This window comes from Cryphonectria parasitica (genome assembly GCF_011745365.1).
Source record: "Cryphonectria parasitica EP155 unplaced genomic scaffold M406scaffold_8, whole genome shotgun sequence".
NCBI lineage: Eukaryota > Fungi > Ascomycota > Sordariomycetes > Diaporthales > Cryphonectriaceae > Cryphonectria > Cryphonectria parasitica.
In genome coordinates this window covers 2,139,814-2,159,818 of record NW_024468916.1, presented here as the reverse complement: position 1 = coordinate 2,159,818, position 20,005 = coordinate 2,139,814, and the positions used below count along the sequence as shown (strand labels likewise).

General features: G+C 53.2%; 6 protein-coding genes across 6 annotated transcripts; 2 read left to right on the top strand and 4 right to left on the bottom strand.

Moving 5' to 3' along the window:
• Positions 1–1,319: 1,319 nt before the first annotated feature.
• M406DRAFT_281821 (uncharacterized protein) lies at positions 1,320–2,256 on the bottom strand (the record flags this gene model as incomplete). Its single annotated transcript, XM_040918456.1, has 2 exons — positions 1,774–2,256; positions 1,320–1,714 (listed from the first exon to the last, which is right to left on the bottom strand). Coding segments are annotated over exons 1-2 (630 nt in total), but the record flags the coding sequence as incomplete, so codon positions are not given.
• Positions 2,257–2,586: 330 nt separating this feature from the next.
• M406DRAFT_358087 (Methylthioadenosine phosphorylase) lies at positions 2,587–4,087 on the top strand. Its single transcript, XM_040923788.1, has 3 exons — positions 2,587–2,697; positions 2,785–3,276; positions 3,399–4,087. Exons 1-3 carry the CDS (start codon positions 2,667–2,669, stop codon positions 3,812–3,814), a joined length of 939 nt encoding a protein of 312 aa, XP_040772726.1. The 5' UTR covers positions 2,587–2,666; the 3' UTR covers positions 3,815–4,087.
• An 18-nt stretch (positions 4,088–4,105) lies between these two features.
• On the bottom strand, positions 4,106–8,896 carry M406DRAFT_281813 (uncharacterized protein; the record flags this gene model as incomplete). Its single annotated transcript, XM_040918455.1, has 2 exons — positions 4,106–8,790; positions 8,858–8,896. The coding sequence occupies 2 exons, from the start codon at positions 8,894–8,896 to the stop codon at positions 4,318–4,320; spliced, it is 4,512 nt and encodes a 1,503-aa protein (XP_040772725.1). The 3' UTR covers positions 4,106–4,317.
• Positions 8,897–9,693: 797 nt separating this feature from the next.
• Positions 9,694–11,625, top strand: M406DRAFT_265867 (WD40 repeat-like protein; the record flags this gene model as incomplete). Its single annotated transcript, XM_040917767.1, has 1 exon — positions 9,694–11,625. The coding sequence occupies one exon, from the start codon at positions 9,694–9,696 to the stop codon at positions 11,623–11,625; it is 1,932 nt and encodes a 643-aa protein (XP_040772724.1).
• A 136-nt stretch (positions 11,626–11,761) lies between these two features.
• M406DRAFT_243757 (uncharacterized protein) lies at positions 11,762–12,184 on the bottom strand (the record flags this gene model as incomplete). The annotated part of the gene is made up of 2 exons (XM_040916229.1): positions 11,762–12,009; positions 12,088–12,184. Coding segments are annotated over 2 exons (345 nt in total), but the record flags the coding sequence as incomplete, so codon positions are not given.
• Positions 12,185–19,115: 6,931 nt separating this feature from the next.
• M406DRAFT_20589 (uncharacterized protein) lies at positions 19,116–19,474 on the bottom strand (the record flags this gene model as incomplete). The annotated part of the gene is made up of 2 exons (XM_040915464.1): positions 19,116–19,153; positions 19,357–19,474. Coding segments are annotated over 2 exons (156 nt in total), but the record flags the coding sequence as incomplete, so codon positions are not given.
• Positions 19,475–20,005: the final 531 nt, after the last annotated feature.

The window sequence follows — 20,005 nt, the reverse complement described above, 5'->3', positions numbered from 1 at the left end:
GGACGATCCTGCTGCGGAAGTTGATGAAGAAGAAGTGAACTAGCCTGACCGCTGCCGTCGGGTCCTGGTACGCCTCAGAGGGGTTATCTTTGAGTCGTGCGCGAAACATGTAGTTGACCAGTCGCAGGAGGATGGTCTGGGCAGGTGACACAATATCCTTCGGGATCCGTAGACTGTTCCAAGCATACGGGATCAGAGCGCTCTTGTGAATGGCCTCCACGATCTGGCTAGTCAACTGAAAGATCAATGACGTCTCATCCTTCTCCCAGACGGCAATGAAGACCAGCATTTCCCGAAGCAGACTCTTGCCACAATCTAATGCCAGGAGCATCCGGCACCGTGTCAGCTGCAGGTTCTCGCCTGTTGCTGATAAGCCGCTGCCCGCCGCATCGAGGATGCATGATTTGATGATCATATGCAGGGCCTCGATCTGCTTGGGGTCCAGGATATTGGGCACCTCAGTGAGGAGGCCGGTCATGGGACCATCTCCATACGACTCGTCATCGTCGACATCGTCGTCATCCGCCATATCGTCCACATACTCCTCGCTGTACTCTTCAGGTGGGCGATCCCCATCCTGGAGCGAATCAGGATGATCATCCCCTCGGTACTGATGGGCGAATCTGTTGATGAGGTTCTCCTTGCAAACCATCATACGCTTCTCGGCGAATTCAATCGAGGGCATCGGCACAACCAGTCGATGGAGGTTTGGGTCCTGGGCCTTGGCCCACCACTCGTCGACCTCACGAGAGACGTGGCCATAACGCCGGTCCTGCTCGAACTTGTCGGTCTCATTCGGGTCCCACTCTGGCATGCTACCGTCATCATTAAGATCCTCCTCGTCCTCATCCAGGTCGTCGTCATCATCATCGTCATCGTCGTCGTCCTTTTCTTCTTCCCCTGACCTGTCAGCTCTGACCTTCACAGACCCCTTAGGCAGCCAGTTCCATGCCAGTGGTGATATCGGGGCAAGGGGCCCAGGCTGTCTTTGTGTCCGGGCTTGTTCCACTGCGTAGGCCCTGAGGAGATCTTGGGCGGTAGTGGTCATGGTTGAGTTGCGCTCCAGCCAGTTTTGGACCTCTGTCCTGGCAACATCTACGCGAAAATGGACTTCTTCATCCGAATCGTCCTGCGAATCGTCCATGTTGGCATCGTCGTCGAACAAGACGTCGTACCAGAATGACATCTTGTTTCTGTCATTCTTGGCGGTCCAGTTGTGCGCCTGCTGTAGGGATGTCACCAGTATTTTCTTGTCTGGAGGACACTGTCAGCGGGCCGCCTGGGGGGCTCAGATATACACAAAATGGGACAGTTCTTACAAAGGTCGGTGATCTCAGCTAGCCTTGCCCGGGAGACTTCGTCCAGCACCTCTCCGTCATAGCCCTTGCTGGTCACGTTCACGCACAGGATAATAGTTTGATAGACCATCTGGTCGAAATGAACTGCCGCACAGATATCCTGCGGCACCTCGGGCTCGGTTGTGACGAGGAGATTCCGGGCGATGTGCATCAGCTTGTTCAAAATCTGCAGGTCCTCCTTCAGGCCCTGGTAGTTCTTGATGATGAGAGCCGTGCTCTCTTGAGGCGTCACGCCCTTGTCGGGGTCGTTGAGGCTGGCCAGTGGTCCGACAGAACGGGTTGTGAGATTCGGTATAGCGGCTGCAAATATTCGAGTCAACCAGACCCAAATTGCCACGTTTTCCGACAAATTCTCGCTGTGGTTCAGGTCAGGAAATCGATCTCCTTTGAGGGGAATCAGACACAGGTTACGTACCGGACATCCTTCCAGGCATGAGATTTATCTAGAGTTTTTGATACCATGGCAGCGACCTTGAGGGTGGTCTGGACACCCATGGGCGGAGAGTCGGTGAAGTGACCCTCAAGGCACATGAGCGCCGCCGTAAAATATCTTTCCTCGATGGTATCATTTGAGACCGGCCTGACCGGAACCTCGAGTGCGCCACCTTCGCCGGCGGCTGTCATGGCCATGACTCCAGTCCTAGTCTCCATCGCCTACTAAAGCAGGCGGCAAGTCGTCTCTCCTTGAGCCTCGAAGCTTGTTTGTTCTTGAGTTTTGTGTGTGGGGCAACTCTGGCAGGTCGGCCTGATTTGGGAAGTTGGTGCGAAGGAGAAGGCCAGTGAGTATTTTTCGTGAAGGTGTTCCTTTGCTTCGATTTTTAGCGGCAATTGGAAGTGTACATGCTTGATGAGAATCTGTTGCCTGAGTGAGGAGGTGTCAAGGCTATTTTCGAGATGATGGAGAGGGTGTATGTGTGAGTGAGTGAGAGAGTGAGAGAAAGAGAGACAGAGGTGAGCTGGATTGCAATGTGAAATTTACGGTGGGTCGCGCGGGTGAGGACGTCGCTGCCGGGTTGTACTAGAACAAGACCGCCAGGGTGGGTATGAGGTAAGGGGCAACAAGCGCCAGAAAATGGGCCAGTACCATGAGTACAAAGTACCACGCAGTACTTATGGTACACGACAGAGGGGCAACCGAGAAATGATTTGCCCCACCAAATCTTCAGCATCATCTTGGCGGGGTAGCATCTGCCTGCTACCCTCATTGCGACTGATTGACTGGGCATCCTTTTGGCTTTCTCTTCCTTTGTTTCTTTCCTCCACTTTGATTCCCTTTTCCTCACCCTTTTGCATATACAATCATTCACGATGGCACACGATCTCCCCGAAAAGTTCGATCGTAAGTCCCATGCAGTCCACACGAGTGCAAAACACGATATCTCTTCCCTTCCGCCAGTGATGTGGTCTAACCATCTTCTTCTTCCAGGGCCTGTCCATATCGCCGTCATAGGCGGCACTGGCCTCTCTCAGATTGAGGGCTACATCCCCGTCGCCTCCGTGAACCCGTTGACGCCATGGGGCCACCCTTCGGCGCCCATCCAGATCCTCGAGCACAGTGGCGTCCCCGTCGCTTTCCTGTCGCGCCACGGCGCCTACCACGAGCACGCTCCCCACGAGGTTCCCTCCCGAGCCAACATCGCGGCTCTCAGGCATATTGGAGTACGGTGTGTGATCGCTTTTAGCGCAGTCGGGTCGCTGCAGGAACACATCAGGCCGATGGACTTTGTCGTGCCGGATCAGATCATAGACCGGACTAAGGGGGTCAGGCCCTTCACTTTCTTCGAGAAGGGTCTGGTGGGCCATGTTGGCTTCGCGGACCCGTTTGACGAGAAGCTGGCCAAGGTTGTCAAGGCTTGTGCCGGAGCCATGCAGGGCGAGGGCTCGACGCTGCATGAGAGCGGCACTATCGTCTGTATGGGTACGTCTTGATGACCATGTCAAATTCCCCCACAGCCCCTCCCTCCCTCCCCTTGAACATATAAAAGGACGATAAGAGATGCTAACGATCTCTTTCTCCCCCTCTTTCTACCCCACCAACAGAAGGACCCCAATTTTCCACCCGCGCCGAGTCCAACATGTACCGCACATGGGGCGGCAGCGTGATCAACATGTCCGCCCTCCCCGAGGCGAAGCTCGCCCGTGAGGCCGAGCTCGCCTACCAGATGATCTGCATGGCGACCGACTACGACTGCTGGCGCTCCGTGCCGGGCGAGGACGTCGATGTGGCCATGGTCATGAAGTACATGAGCGCTAACAGCGTCAACGCCAAGAGGCTGGTGGGCGCGGTTCTGGATGAGCTCGTTGCTGAGGACAAGGAACACGGGGACCTGGTCGTCGCCAAGCACCTCGAGGGCGCGAGTGTCGGTGCTGTCAAGTTCATGACAAAGCCCGCAGGAAGGGATCCCAAAGCTATGGAGAGGGTGGAATATCTGTTCCCTAACTTTTGGAAGGATTAATGTAGGCCCCCTGGTGCAGGCAGGCTGTTAGATGTGGGCACCAATACATGTGATGGCGTTGTCGGCTGGATGTTTTGCTTAACTTTGAGATATCCCCTGCCTGGCATCAACTGCCAGCGCACGTTAGAGAAGAAGAGGACTTTGAACAGGTCACTTATAAATATGGGGAGGAATGTGGCACATACTCGTTGTTTTGCGCCACCTAGAAATTCGGGCACTGAGGGAAGACTTAAGAGGATAGACAGCACAGAAAAAATTGGTTGCATATCTGAACCTTTTAGTATCATCTGTATATTTCGTCCTAATGGTATTCAAACACCCAAATATACTTTAATGCTTAGCGCCAACCATGCCATGCCATGCCATCCTATGCCATACGCCAACAAGCCGATACCATGGCCCACTGCTGAGCGGCGAAGAGCGATGTAATCAAATTCATTCTTAAAGTAGAGCGAAGCCCACCAGTCTATCCGTTTATCGTACAGGTCGCTTGCACAGCTATCTCACATCAGCTGATACAATGCCCTGAGTCCCTTCTCTACCGCAGCCACATGCCACGGTCGGACATCGCCCTCCTTCTCCGTCACAGACCTGGCCCGCGCGATCGTTCCCAGGCCCCGGAAGACAGACAGCATCTCCCGCAGCAGCAACTCGAGAACACGCGGGTTACCCTCGCAGTGGATCACATTGACCTCCATAACTGTAGGTGGGTCGTCTGCACGCAATCCGCCGCGCCTGATCAGGTAGCCACTGATGAGCGCTGGGGTTGGGTCTGTGAGCGAGCAGGACGTATTCAGACGGTGCGAGAGCACCGCACCCCAGGTCGTGTCCGACACATCCACAAGAGTGGCGTCAGTATCGGCCTCGACTGCGTTGTTGTCTGCTACAGGAGTAGAGACGTTGGTAGAGGTCGGGGCGCCTTTGGGTGTCGACGGATTGCCGACTGCTTCTGGAGACATCGTTGCAGGCTGAGGCGTGGAGACTGGTGTTGAGTAAAAGGTAGCCTGTCCTGCCATAGATGTCTTGGGGACGCTGGGTACCAGCTGCAACGACGGGTTCGTGTCGACCGTCAGTAGCACGAGGCTAAACGAGGACTTTGATTCTTTCTGTGCCAGTGTGATCCACTCGTTGATCTCTGCTGGATCCATGACGCCTATTTTGGTGATGACGATGCGCCAGTGAACTTTCCATATGGATGTAAGATCATGGGTTGTTGCCCAGATCTCGTGAGCAATGTCAGCAAAGGATCTTGAGAGTGGTCTGCCTTTCCGCCCCAGGCAGTATGATGCTGTCATCTGCTTGCAGCCGCGGTTGTCCGTCCATGCTGTAGTTATCCACCTATCATCGACACTTTGTGCATACGCGATATGCATGACTGAGTTCTCTTGCAGCACATTGGGGGATGGGGGGTTCCTCAGTTGAAAGCTTATGCCTGAGGTGACCGGCTGCTGCTCAAGAACGATGGCAGGCGAGGGCATCGGCCCTCCAAACAAAGTGCATCGATCATACACCTCAAGACATATCCGTATACAGTCACCTGGTGACAAAACCACCATTGACGTCGGTGTACCAACAAAATTCAAGGGAACCAGCTGCAGCACCAACTCGTTTTGTGCCGGCTTCTTCCGTTCCGTCAAGGCTCGTCTGTACAGTTCAAACATCCGCTGAAAAGCCAGACAGGACTCGACGATCGTGCCAGGGTTCTCGGGCGTGTACACAAAGAACACAACAAAGTTCTTGGACACAGACGTCGTGTTGAATATGGCAACTGCGAGTTTGGCCATATCATCCACAAGTGGCTGACCAGATCGTGAGCCTTGTGAGGTAGTCGGGGCGTTGGTCGTCTTGTCGACCTCAAAGGGCAAAAGCCCATTCGGTACGTTGGGTGATGAGGGCATACGGTCAAAGCTTCCTAGCTTTAACGACTCGTAGACATTGCTGAGGCGATCCAGAAAGATGCCTGCGCTGTCTGCCATACCATCCAAGTTTGGGAAGACGCAGACCGAGTGAACGTCCTTGGAACCTTGAGATGGGCCAAGGCCAAGGCTTTCCCAGAAGTTCACCGCGGAGGGTAAGACGGAGAGCTTGGTCTCGTACCTGCGGAGTTCGAGGTGCGGCGGAGCTATCTGCACCAGGCTTGGACGTTGTTCTGGCCCACCGCCCGGTGGTCGAGGCTGTATGCGACTAGGTGCGGCCAACAATGGCACGTCTTGCGTATCGACAAGCTGACGGAGCTGACATGTTGTTGCACTTTGCAGGCAGGGTGGCAGTATCGTTTGAAGTGCGTGCACTGAGCTGCGTAGACCTCGCATCATCTTACGTTGCGGCCTTGATAGATCAAGACCAGTATGCATCAGCCCATTCAACGCGTAGTTCAGACAACCAGAAACGGCCTGCTCTGTGAGAATCTGGGCAACCATAATGTATTCCTCGTCAGAGAGTGGTACTCGTGGCATGATAGGTTCTGGGTCTGCAAAGTAGCGCGCAACTGTACTTTCCGGGGAATTACTGATCGAGAGCTTGGAGAGATCCGCATTGAACGCAAGCTCATCCATAGCCTCAAAGTCTCTCGTCGAAGCAGCCACGGACTCGTTGTCATCCGCGAATCGTCGGCGCTGAATGCTAGCTTTGGTGGGAGAAGATGGTTCATCCGAGAAGTCACTCATATCGTCTTGATCGGATACGAGACTAATGTCATCGGCGTCAGAAGTCGACTCGTCGGCGTGAGCAGCTTCCGATGCAGTCATACGACTATTCACAGCCGCTGCCATCCCTGCTACTTGAGAACCAAGGTTCGCCGGTAGTTCTTTGAGTGTCGTCCGAGCTTTGCCATGCCGCTGCAAGTAGCCGGTCGTAGGAGGTGATCCCGTTCTGGGAGGCGTGTCGCTTGTCTGTTCTTCCTCTCGAAAATCGAACCGCCCATTATGCTCGTATTTCTTGTTGACCGCAGCAAAAGACCTGTCGAAATCGAGTTTGTCGAAGGCACTTCCTCGACGCGTCGAAGACGTGATAGGGCTTATACTGGGGGCGAGGGATAGTTTCAGCTTTTTGTAAACAGTTGCAGGGTCGAAGGGACTTGGATGTCTCTTGATGCCATTCGAAGGGCCTGCCTTGGCATGATCCCGGTTTCGCTCCAGAATGCTTCTGGCATGCTTCAACTCCGGCTTTGCAAAGACGGGTTGAGCTGACGGGGGCTCTATCTTGATTGGATCTTGTTGTGGAGGAGGTTGCTGGGGCTCAGGTATACTAGGCGGTTGGGAAGAGTCGATGTTTGATGGTCCAGTGTCCATGTCGGGCAGTTCTGAGATGTTGGCATCCATGCCGGTGGGATTTTCGTCGTCGAAGAAATTAAAGTCGGCGTCCGTAATGTCGTTGTCAACAAATACATCGTTATTCAAGTCCCAGTTCTCCTGGTTGAAGGACTGCTCGCGTTTGATCTCGCTTCCCTCCCAAGCGTCACCGAATGCATCCGTCAAACCCCCGGGCACTGTCATAGATGTATCAATGTCAACCATGGCAGTTGAAGGAACCGGATTTCCAGGGCTTGATGTAGTGCCATCAATGGTAGGGGTGATGCCCGTGGCATTTTGCACACCATCAGGAGGGGTAGGATACATCGTACCGCCTGCCGCGCCTGGATTGCTGGTCCGGCGCGGAGCGTTGGGGGACAGCCCGCTATGGAGCAGACGGGAGTCTGTCTCGCCTGATTCCTTCGAAGAGGTTGCTGCTTCTCTCTCCTTCTTCCTGGTGGACAAGAGGTCTTCTCTCTCCGTGTTGTTCAGGAACCAATGCTGAGCGCTCTTCAATGCGTCGAACTCATCTTTGGCGCTGGCATGGCCCAACTCGAAGCTGTTTTGTATGATGACGGGCTTTCTCGTCCGTTTTCTATAGCACAGCGCCGCCGGCCACATGAGTTGTGCGTGCGGGTTAACCATGGGCGTTCGCTTGCCGTCTGTCCTCAACTCGTTTGGCTTCCGTCGAAGGAATTGTATATTGATCCAGGAGGATTTGCTCAATGTTGCTGACGATATGCCTCGCATCTCGAGCAACTTGCAGCAAGTGCTTCGCCAATGGCTGGATCTACCATCCACATCTGCCCTGTATCGCGTGACTTGCGTATCGGGAGATTGCGCAATGCTGCCGTCGACTGAGTATTGGTCGACGTCGCTCGAAGCCGGTAGGGTCCCAAACATCCCTAAAGGTGCAGCTAGCACAGTGCTGCCGCTCATATGTGGAGGTGCACTCAGACCATCACTGCCAGCCCAAATGCCTTCAACAACAGTTAAAGAGATGCCAATGAGGAGCGATCCGGTCGTTGTGAGGTGTACACGGAGAGATGCGAAGATTGAAGGAGCCGGGGTCTGAGAAGACTCGTGATCTGCAAAGCCCCCTTCAGAAGGAAGGATGAACGACTTGGAGTCAAGGGGGATCGCACCAGTTTTGGAACAAAATCTGTGTGACAAGCTCCCAAGAACCGAGGCAACAAAGTATTCGTGGATGTCCTTCGGAGATATAGCGCCATAGCTCTTCAGGTCCACTGTATATCCAAAACTGGACTTCACGTCTGCCTCTGAGGCGAGGCCACCCGAGGTCATAATGCCTCCAGGGGTAGTTGGAGGTCGCAGCCCCATATCCACACCGGATCCGCTTGGTGAAGAGCTGCTCGGCGTGCTCATTGCATTGGGAGTCATGATACGATTCTTGAACAGGCTGACAGGTTCAAGCATGCCTTCTTCGACCATGGCGAGGTTGTGACCGCAGGCGTGGAGGTTCGCTCCAGGCGACAAATCCCCGAGAGGCGACTCATCGCCCCGTCCAAGCCAGAAGCACCATATTGCGCGGCGTAGCGGATCAGCGTAGACCAAATGACCTTCATTCCTTAATGCACTCTCGACATCGGAGGCGGCGAACGTATATGGGGAGGAGCTTGGCGGTGCTGGTTCGTAGATCTTGAAGGCCACGGAGGAGACATTGTTCTGGGACGAGCAAGACTGTCAGGTTCCCATACACTGAACGACTAGGTTGACGATGAAGAAGACTTACAATCAACAAGGTATTAGTCTCATATTCACCAGGGTCCATCTCGGAGGATCAGACGCCGTAAAGGGCAGCCTGCGACCGTGCATGAATATCGGCTGTGAGGTCTACCGCATACTTCGCGCGCAAATAGATCCCATCCGCGGGCCAAGGTTGCTGGTCTTGCACACGCGAGTTCCGAGAATTGAAGAGATCATGAATCGAATATTCTTCCTTCGTAGCCCTCGAAGGGCCGGATCCCCATCGCGACAACGCTCGGAGGCTGGAGATGAACGGCCAGCAGCGAGTGGCGCAAGGCAGCGTACTCGAGGACAGAAGAGCTAACGATTGTCGGACCCTTGTAATTACTTCGAGAAATGCAGATGAATTATAGTGAATTGGCTCGAATTTGTCGAGATAGAATGCATGTGCTATAACAAAAGGCCCTTGTGTTGACAAATCCAAGGCGTCTCGACCAAGTAAGATGTCACGATAGGACGATGGGTAGGACAGGTATTCAAGGTCGGGCGGGCACTCGAATCGCAAGGAGGCTGATCTCAGGCGTACACGCCGTCGTCGTTGGAGCTGCTGGACAGGGTGTTGGCCCCACGGCCCTGCAGTCCAGTACAGACTTGGCCTAGAGAGTACTCGCTGCAAGGGGGTCCGGGTAGCGTCTCCAGCAAGCAAGGCCCTGCCCGCAGCATATAGGATCCGTTGTATACGAGAGCGGAGGCTCCCGATAAGGAACCAAAACTTCCTTATCGCCCAAAAAGTTTCCCACGGCTGATCCTTTGCTTTCCTGCGAAGACGACTAGCATTTATCCCATAACACACAACAACAACCTCAAACTCACACAACGAGCATGAAGGTCACCACCCCCGGCCTTGTGCCGGTGTACACGGTGTCCGGTGCGTCCACCGCCAGACCTCTACCTGACTGGCTCGCCAGGCGAAGAAAGAGGAGTTTGAAGAACGATCCCGAGTATTCGAACCGAGTCGAGCTCTTGCAGGATTTCGAATTCGAAGAAGCGAGCGCCTGTGTCAGAGTCTCTGGGGATGGCCAATGGATCATGAGCACAGGGACATACAAACCGCAGATACACGTCCACGATCTCAACCAGCTCTCGCTCAGCTGGGCGCGACACACCACGAGCCTCAATCAGTCTTTCGTCATCCTGAGCCCGGATGCCTCCAAGTCCCTCCACCTCCAGACCGACCGAAAACTCGAGTTCCATACCCTTGGAGGATGTCATCACGAGATCCGCTTACCACGCTATGGTCGAGACCTGATATACGATCGCAACTCGACTGAGGCTCTTGTTGCAGCGGCCGGGGTGGGGCCAAATCGCACGGGAGAGGTCTTCCGCCTCAACCTCGAACACGGCAGATTCATGAAATCTTACGAGGTGGATGTTGGAGGTGACGATGGTCTAGAGACGGGGTTGCAGGGCAGCATCGAGGCGGGTTGTGTCAACGCGGCCGCTATTGCCGAGAACACACACAATCTCCTCGCATTCGGTACAAGCAAAGGCTCTGTCGAACTCATCGACCCGCGCGTCAGGTCACGAGTCGCCGTTTTGGAGGGTCTGGAAGGAGAAGTGACGTCGCTCGACTTCAACCCCTACACTGGCCTATCTCTAGTTACAGGCACGAGCCAGGGTGTATGCTCAGTGTTTGATCTGCGACGACCAGTGCCGCTGCTGAGAAAGGAACAAGGATTTGGCTTTGGCATCAAAAATATCATTCACCTCAAGACGGCATCACAGGAGAGGAAAATTCTGTCGGCAGACAAGAAAATCATCAAAATTTGGGATGATACAACCGGCGAGGCTTGGACGTCGATTGAACCCATCACGGATCTCAACTTTGTTCAGTGGGTGAAAGACACCGGTACTTTGGTGACGGCAAACGAGGGCAAGCAGCAGCATGTGTTTCACATACCAGCGCTGGGCTCAGCCCCGAAATGGTGCGGCTTCCTCGACAACATGGTCGAAGAAATGACCGAGGAGGTCCGCACCGATACGTACGACAACTACAAGTTTTTGACGAAACCAGAGCTCAAATCGCTCAGTCTGGACCACCTTGTTGGGACCGCTATGCTTCGCCCTTACATGCATGGCTACTTTGTCGACACCAAGCTGTACGAGCAGGCTCGGTTGGTTGCCAATCCTTACGTCTACGAAGATGAGCGCCAGAAGAGAGTCCAAGAGAAGGTCGAGAAAGAGCGCGCAAGCAGGATACGTGGCATGAAGAAGGTCAAGGTCAATCAAAGACTGGCAGACAAGATCCTGGCACGACAAGAGAGGAGGGACAAGGTCGATGTCAACGCCGGCGTGCTCGGCGACAACCGTTTTGCCAAACTCTTCGAAGATGAGGAGTTTGTTGTGGATGAGACGAGCAGAGAGTTCAAGATTATCAACCCCAGCACAAATGTTGAGGCTCCTACGGAGGCTGCTGAGATCACTCCCAACCAGAAGCCTTTCGAAGACGATTCAGAATTGGAACAGGACGATGCGAGCGACGGGGACGAGCCGATCCGAAAATCTTCGACAGGGGTTTCCATGAGGGTCTCGACATCCGGACAAGGTGGGACTGCCAGAGACACAGTACTCGGCTCGCGAGTGCAGAAGTCTGGCCGTACCGGCAAGGCACGACAAGGCGATGTGGTTGGTGAGCGATCAGTTTCATTTATGCCTGAGAAGAAGAAGAAGAACAGGCCGGAACAGCCTGCTGTGGACAACAAACGCTCGGCAGCAAGACGTAGCGCCAGCACGAACACCTTCAGAAAGCTATAGTACAACGGAGGGGCCAACGACATGCTTCCAGTGGACACCTGCCACACACATTACCATGCACCGCCCCGTGGGTTCCCAACGACCAACGCATTTACATGCGTTGCGTCATCTCTGCATCCTACTTCTGGTGAAAAAACCGCTTCACATTCGTCTTTGTGCCAAGGCCCTTCTCGATATCCTCCGGCCGGAGTCGTGGCGTGGGCGGGACATCATCGATCCTGGCATGACCTCTCCGCGACTTGGCTGGGCCGTCTTTCACGGACTTTGGAAATTCGGATCGTCGCGGAGTCAAAGCGGTGACGACTTTCTTTGCAGATCTGCGGATGGTCTCTCTGACCTTCCACTCCCTCTTCTTGGCGAGATAGAAGAGTGTGCCAGTGCCGACTACATGCAATGTCAGCGTCTCTATTATCGACATAATCCTACACGGCCACGGTGAAGAAAGGAGCGGGTACGGCTTACTGCCCATAAGAGAGACAAGTACAACCACGACTATGATGGCTATCATTCCACCTTCGGAGAGCTTGAAGGTGGCATCACTGCTAGATCCGGCACCGGCATCGCTGTCGATGCTGCCGTCCGAATTCGCAGTTCCGGCGCTGTTACCGCAATCAGTGGTGCAAGGGTCCAGCGTGGACAGAGGAAACGCCGAGCTTGTGGTCGACGCCATCGTTGAAGACTGTTGAAGTTCGTGGAGAGTCCTCGAATCCACCTGATGGTTCAGGAACTGGAGAGTTTTACTGTTTGCGTTGGGCGTTGATAAGCGTCGGGAGCGGTCCAGAAGAAGAAATGTGGTAGACGAGAGTCGTTACACCTTGACAGCAAGGATGAGCAGCATACTATTTAGATACCTTGGCCTTCAGAACAAGCAATCCATGATACCAAACATTGTTTTAAGGAACCTTAAAAGAAAAAGCAGACTGCTGATACCAATTTCATCACTGTTTCCAATGCAGATTCCTCGCATCCTGCACTCGGCACTTGAACGCATCCGACTTCCAGATCCGTTCCAAAGGGGTCCCCATTGGCCAACCAAGAATTCGCATCGGTCTTGTCGTGGTTCATCACATTACAATTGGTGTGAGACGTTGCCATACGCGCCGTGCTTGAGGCGTGGTTCACACATGCCCCTGGGGTACGTCGGCCAATGAGAGTCGGGCGTCTAGGATGGGGGTTGCTAGCTAAGCGCCAGGGAACTTTACTGGTTCCTCCATGTCAACCTAATTATGTCTTCTATACCATACCAGGCGGTGCTTGGCCTTGTCTTTCTTTTCTTTCTTCCCCTTTCCTACCCGCCCTTTCTTCTTCTTCTTCTCCTTCTCCTAAATCATTGGGACAGGTCTCTAACCAGTTCAGCTACTGTCCAATTCGATCGGAATAGAATATTAATAGGTGGGACAGCTCAGATGGGGAAATGGGAATGGCAAGATGAGAGGGGTACTGCCACTATCAACGGCCAAAGTGCCAGACCACAGCGTATGCGGGGTCGGATTTGATGCCCAAGTCACACACGTCCCTTGCCTGTTCTGGCGCCCTTGGCATGTTGTTTGGTAGGCGCCATTCGCTGTCATCCAATGTCTTATCCTATACCCATTGCTTATCTTCTATACTCAGCTGTCGGACCTCTCTTTTGAAGTGGCTTGTTCTTATGAATGCTTTACACTTCCCTAGACTCTACAACCTTTGGGAAACACGCTGCGAAGTAAGGTAAGATTACGACTAATGAAGATGGCATTCTGCATGAGAGACTTCGAACAGTCAAGAATATATAGACTCGTCTCAGCCATTCTCAATCCCTCTCGAATCAGCGTCGTACTCGTCAGTACGCAGGTAGGTGTGTAAGCAAGTCATTCGACCCAAGGCAAGGTTCTTTGTTGAGAACGAGGGTCTCGTTGGCCATGCTGCAATAATAAAGAAGAGTAATGAAAAAGAGGACAAGAATAGTAGGGTTTACCATACTTGGGACCATACCAGTGCACAAGTACGAGACTGGCATGCAATACAAGTCCATACTCATTTGTTTTGTACGAAGTATGAATTGCACTTGGCTATAGATCGCGCGTTCGTTTGGAGCGGCAGACTAAGCCGTAACACCTTAAAACGACAGTCGAAGGGACGGACAAGCAATCACCATGGATCTCGACATTTCCCGCGGCTCTCTGTTCACTAGGCCTTGGTCCTGTACTTGGCCTCTGTACGGAAGTCACGATAGTGCTGCTCCCAGTTCCTGCATCAAGCCGTCATTACTGATGCTACCCTCTCTCTAGATCAAGAAAAACGTACCTTCCTTGAATCACTTGGCCTTCAGGCAGCCAATTGCCTTCCCAAGTCTCCCCAGACCCAGCAATTCTCTTCTATCGTCATCCTAAATTTTCAAAGCTCCTGTCATCTGCTTTTGATTGGTTGTTTTTGTCAACTGTCAGAACCGTCTTTGCGATTGCTCGGGGACGCAATCTGTATTTATCATCATCGCTTGCCTTGCTGAAGATGGATCCACGACCCAATGAGAGCTCTGCTTGCCTTGTCAAGTCGGGTGAGGACTCCGGAGAGTTCACGATGACTCAGAATGCTCTCAGTCCACTGTCTGATATCCTTTTATCTGACGGTCTGGGTCTGGCTCATTCGTCCCCTAAGAATTACGACGCTCCCCAGATCCCGCAGCTTGAACTCATTGCCCGACCTCCACTCCTAGATGACCTTGATTTCAACGAGGGCTTTTCTTACGGACTGCCAATCAAATTCACTCCTGGCCAGCTCAGCCGGCCCAAACCTGCCAAGTCATCTCAGATGGTGGAGGAGGTCCAGGGAGGCACTTCGGCAGGCAGTCACATCAAGGCCAACAAGAAGCAGTCGAATGATCTCATAGTCGCTCCTGATACCCAACTTGTCAATGCGCACTTGACATCTCAACCCAGTCTACAAAGAGAACGCGTCCAGGATCGGCAGTCATCTCGAGATCCCGGATACCTGAAGCTCGCATCAGCCCTAGCTCAGCAGAAAGCCCTGGACGCAGACAAGCACCAGATTGAAGGGGTGGTCGATGCCCCTGCAGAGTCTGGCCGAGCACACATTTCCCACAACAGACCCCCATTCGCAGACTACCAACCATTGTGTCGTCAAGCGAATGACGGGCAGTCTCCCCCACTGAGCAAGTCTTCTGCACCTCATGCCCTTTGTAGCAACACGCAGGTTTCTACGGTCAGACCAAAGGCAAAAGCTCATCCTAATCTGTCATCGCAAAGTCAGACCCAAGAGATACCATCCGTCCACTTGCATGCGCTCTCCGGTCAGCACCAGCTCGATCAGCGGCAGGTTCAGCGTCAGTTACCGGAGAAGCATGCTGTTCTGACCTCCGCGCAGAAGCCACGCACTTCCCTCCCGAACGATATCTCAATAACGTTGGCTCATCCGCCTCGTCGTCTCTCTCAGAATGTGTCTCCCCGTCGTCCAGTGGCCAGCCGTCCCTTCCGTGATGGGCGAGGCCAGTCTTTCGACCTTGATACTCCTTCCTCGAGATGCAAGGCTTCATCGATTGTGGTGGGCTCAAACACAAAGAAGAGGCGTGAAACGAAGCCATCCACATCGTCTTCACACTGCTCTCCAAACCACCCAAGGTTGTACGACGGTGATGCAGTGTCGTTGATCCAGAGTCGGAAGCGGACACCACGCAGCCCTTTGAGACACTTTCACTCGAAGTTGGAGACAACCATGGGCGACCTTGCTGGCTGTCTCAACGACAAGTTCGGGGATATCAAGCACGATGTCAATCAGCACTTCGAAAAAATTGCCAAACTCAAACGCACTATCAGGCAGCAGAAAGAAGAGGTGTCTCGGTACAAAAAGGAGACGTCGGATAAAGATGTACTTATCCGAGAGCTTCAAGATGAACAGCAGCGCCTGCGTGAGAAACTGGACTGTGCGGAGCAAGAGCGGCAGGCTCAATCTGATAAAGTTTTACAACTCAAGGAGAAGAGCGCCGGTTTCATGAAGTTCCTAAATAAGGCCCTGGAGGAACAGCAAGGATTGTACAAGGCTACCCAGGAGAGGTGCGATGGAACAATTCTCCAGATGCGCGCTGAAGAAAGCCAGCGGAATATTGAGCGGGAACGGAAGTTTCAGAAAGCTGAAGCCGTTCGTATCCAGTTGAACCAGCTGGTCAAATCGACTGTGGCTGAATGCAGTCGAAAGGAGAAAGAGTGTAAGCAAAGTGCTTGTCCAATTCCAAAGGGCCTCGTGTGCTGATCTATGCAGACAATGATGTCGTTGCGTCTCTTGAGCAGAAAGTCCAGGAGCGAGAGGCGGATCTCTTACGCGAGAGAAAGACGTCTACATCTCTCCTTCAGCAAACAGCGAGCATCTCCACTGTGGAGGATATCCTGCACAGATTTGAGACACAGATTGAGGACGTTATATCCAAAATTAACGACTTCGCCTCCCGTCAACCGCAGGAAGACAGCCAAACAGCAAGTGAGATGCATGATAAGTAAGTTCCTAGTACCTTCGTACAGGTGAAACAAAGGGCTAATTATTTAGACTCGACATGGTCGTGAAACATCTTCGATCTCAAGATGAACGAGCGCGTTCTGAAGCTGACATCCTCGGCCAGTTGCGGGAGCTTCATGAGAAGGCGGTAACCTCGTGAGTAGCGACATGAACTCAGCCTAGTGCATAGCTGACCGAGACAAAAGGATTACCGGCAGCCTCGAGGCCATAGTGGCATCACAACTCGAGACCAAGGAGAACATGTCTTCAATGTGCTCTGGGCTGGACGAGTATGTCGGCGATCTTTGGGAGGCTATCGATGAGCGTCAACACGCAATTGAGCAGTACGCCCTGCAGAGGCAGGATGAAGATGTGCAGCGGCGAATCGAGGCCCTGGAGGTGGAAGTACATGAGAGGGAGAGCGACTGTGCCAACCAGTCGCGGCTGCTTCTTGAATCCGAAGCGAACGCCCGGCAACATGAAGATCTCATTATCCAGCTCCGAAGCGAGATCGACGACTTAGAGCGTGCTCAGGCCACAAGCTTACAGCATTCCGAAAATACGAACCTGCTCCGCGAGAGATGCAACCAACTGAAGGATGAGGCTGCGGTCAAAGCTTGTCTGGTGTCCGAGCTCCAGAAGGAGCATGCCACCAGCCTCGCGAACGGCAAGAAGCATGAGGAGGAGGCCGAGCGACTGCGCAGCCTTCTGGAGCAGCACGTCGCGGAATCCAAAGCCATGCAGAAACAGGTCGTTGAAACTGCGCAGCATGAAGCAATGATCCGGTTGGATCAGCTCAAGGCAGACCTCGAGAAACAGCTTGGTCAGGCTCTGGAGGAGCAAAGGGTGCTGAACATTGAAATCAGTGGCATGCAACAGAAGATCAAGGAATTGACCGAGGGTGCCGCGAAGGACTCCGAAAAGATTGCCGACCTAGAAGCGGAGCTTCAGACTGCACGAAAGGAAGCGACTAGAAACAAGGAGGAGACCAACCACGACGGCAAAGAGAAGAACGTTGTCAGACAGCAGCTACTGAAACTCCAGGCTCAGCTGATCATGGCTGATCAGAGATTCACGAATTTGGCAGACAATGCCAAAGCTTACGACACAGCGGCAAAGGTAGTACTCCGGAACCTGAAGCAGTGGACACAAAAGTGCGCAGCCATCCAGAAAATGGCATCTGAGCTTTCTCAAACCAAGGACCGAGGTTTTGATCACATTGATCCAAGATTCAAGCCACTGATACAATTACAGCTCTTGCAGAAGGCAGTTGTGCAGTATTGCCTGACACCAGGACGATCGAGCCTACCAGTGATGGACGATCAGGGCCGTCGATCAAGATTCTTTCTCGACAACTTGATGGATGTTCGGCGAGTTACTGTTAGGAGCCCATCAAGTGACGCGCCCTCACCTGACCCACCTTCAGTCCAAACGGAACAAGAGCGTCGGCGAGTTGCAGAACCGCGAAGATCCATCATGAAACCTAATGTGCCTCCTAGTCTGCAGTTCACTGTCGAGGACAAGAAATCTCCACTTGAGGCTCTCGGCCACGAAGGCTGTGCTCGAAGCGAGCATCAAGGCCCACATGATGCAACACCAGACAAGACTTTGGATGCAGGCACGACAAGGCGCAACGGTGCCCTCCATCGTGGACCCTACAATAGGCTCGTTGCTGGAAGCAAGCCTGGTCCTCCGCATCCGGTAGGCGCGTCGAGCAGAAGATCGCTCTTGAATGTCAACACCAGTCGCATAGGCGTGGTAGAGCTTGGCGATATGCATTTGACTATGGCCTTGGAGACCAGAAAGCGCAAGGGATCGACCAGCTCAGAACAATCCACCCAGGAAACGGAGACACCGAAGAAAAAGGCGAAACACACCCTGCAGAGTGTCGATCCAGCCTTCTTAACGGTCTATTCGTCTTCCGTGGAGTGCCTTCAAGCATCAGATGCCCATTTAACCAGCCATGTACCTCACCCAGCAAACGAGGATCTGCAAGATCTTTCGACCCAGGCATCGCATGTTTTGCAAGATGTGCGCCAACACCACACAGGCACGGACAATGCTGATGAAATCAAAGGCAGTGCAAGTGCAGGACAGCTTTGAGCAGTCGCAATGTCCATTTTCTGAACGCCGCGCAGCATTGCTCGTCTCTGTTCTACCAGCAGCGACAGTCGTCGCATGGAGCTGAGGCTTTCCAAGACTGAGAAAACGTATTGGGACGCACAGGCCTGGAGCCAGGCACGTATTGTCCGCGTTCAAGGGCTAAAATATCGTTTCTTACCACACAAAGTCTACGCCAAAACCCCCCCCCCCCCCCGGGAGGCACCCACTTTGGTCCGCTTAGATTTCTGGAATGCGGCGAGATTACAAAGAACACTGCCACACGAATACAAATATTTGAAGGGAGAAAAAAAATGAACAGCACTTTCAACTCCAAATTTCCCGATACACGAGGCGGAATCGGCCAAGGAGGGCCGACCTCAACTGCGAGCGTGGGATATGTCTGTGTTTTGCTTTGAGCCTGTCGAATCGAGGTTGCACCAATGTGGCAGTACGTCCGGGAGTATTTGAGATTTGTTTTGGTATGTAGCTCATAATCAACCACCATTTTCGCTCTCATGAAGCTTCTAAATAAGCGAGGTGAGTCCCGATGCGGTGTCTATACCTTGTTGGCCTCATCCCAAACCTGGGGAACCAACAATCGTCGTATACATGACAGTTCCAGTGGTTCATCCTGCCACTAAGTCTGGCGGTCCTGACCAGATCCGTTGTAAGCCCCTCCGACCATCTAGATACGGCAGTAAAGCTCCTGCAGTCACTGTTTCCACCATTCTATTCTTTGGGCCTCGTAGCGGCCTAATTGTAAGTGTGTAGGTTGTTATTTCGAGGGGGTTCCAACGCCTCGGCCCGTCGTGCAACTGCCCCGTACAATTGGCTGCAATGAGATATCGCGCCTGCGAGCCAATTCGATGTGATCGCGTTATTGCATGTCGAGATTATTTGTTACCTCGTCGTTTCGCTTCCAGGAAGAGCACTTTCCTGCGTACTATTTCCCGTTTGAGAGTCAGCAACCATACCCTACACGTCATTGTTTCCCCCTTCTTTCTCAAGATTCAACGTAGCCAACGGACTGCCTTCTTTCGTCCGTCCCAGCATTTTTCCCTCTGTGCCTCCCACACGGACGGTCGCGCAGAGCTGAAGGTACAAGAGAGAGGGAGAGGACGGGGCTTCGATTTGCAATGGACGTACCGACGGGGTCGTATTTGAGCATGCTCATTGGCGGCGAGGTACGCGGACGCCGGAACTGGTAGAAAAAGCCCGTCATGGCCATGGAGATGAGGCGCACCGAGACGATGCGAGATTTTGCTGCGGAGATCTGGAGGTTAGCGTGTGCCTGTTCATGAGAGGGGTTTTGAGATAGAAGGGGAAGGGGTGGAAGCGTACCTTTCTTGGCCATGACTGCTGCTGCTGGAGGGGGGGTTGTCGAAGGGGCGTGGGCAGTGAAGGAGGGTGACGCGCGATCAAGCCCACCGGGAGACCTTGGGGTTAATTTTTGGGGCGCGGTTGCGATAGCGGCGGCTAAGGCGCTGGCTGGATTAGCCGCGCCTTAGCCGCGCCTTACCCTAACCCTGTCGATATTCCAAGTCGTAAAACAATATTCGTGTCTTGGTATCAAAGGAATTAAAATGGGTAATGACACAAAAAAAAGAAGGACCTGATGTGTACCGATCTTGAGAAAACAGAGGCCTTTCATGCCTTGGCATATATATCAGCTTCAAGGGCAAGTAAGGAGGCCACATCCAGAACGCTTGTCTGTTGCTCGACTCAAGGCTTCCTTCCTACTGCGGTGAACGAGCTGGATAAAGCTTCAACGTTTTGAGCTCAAAAGAAATCGACC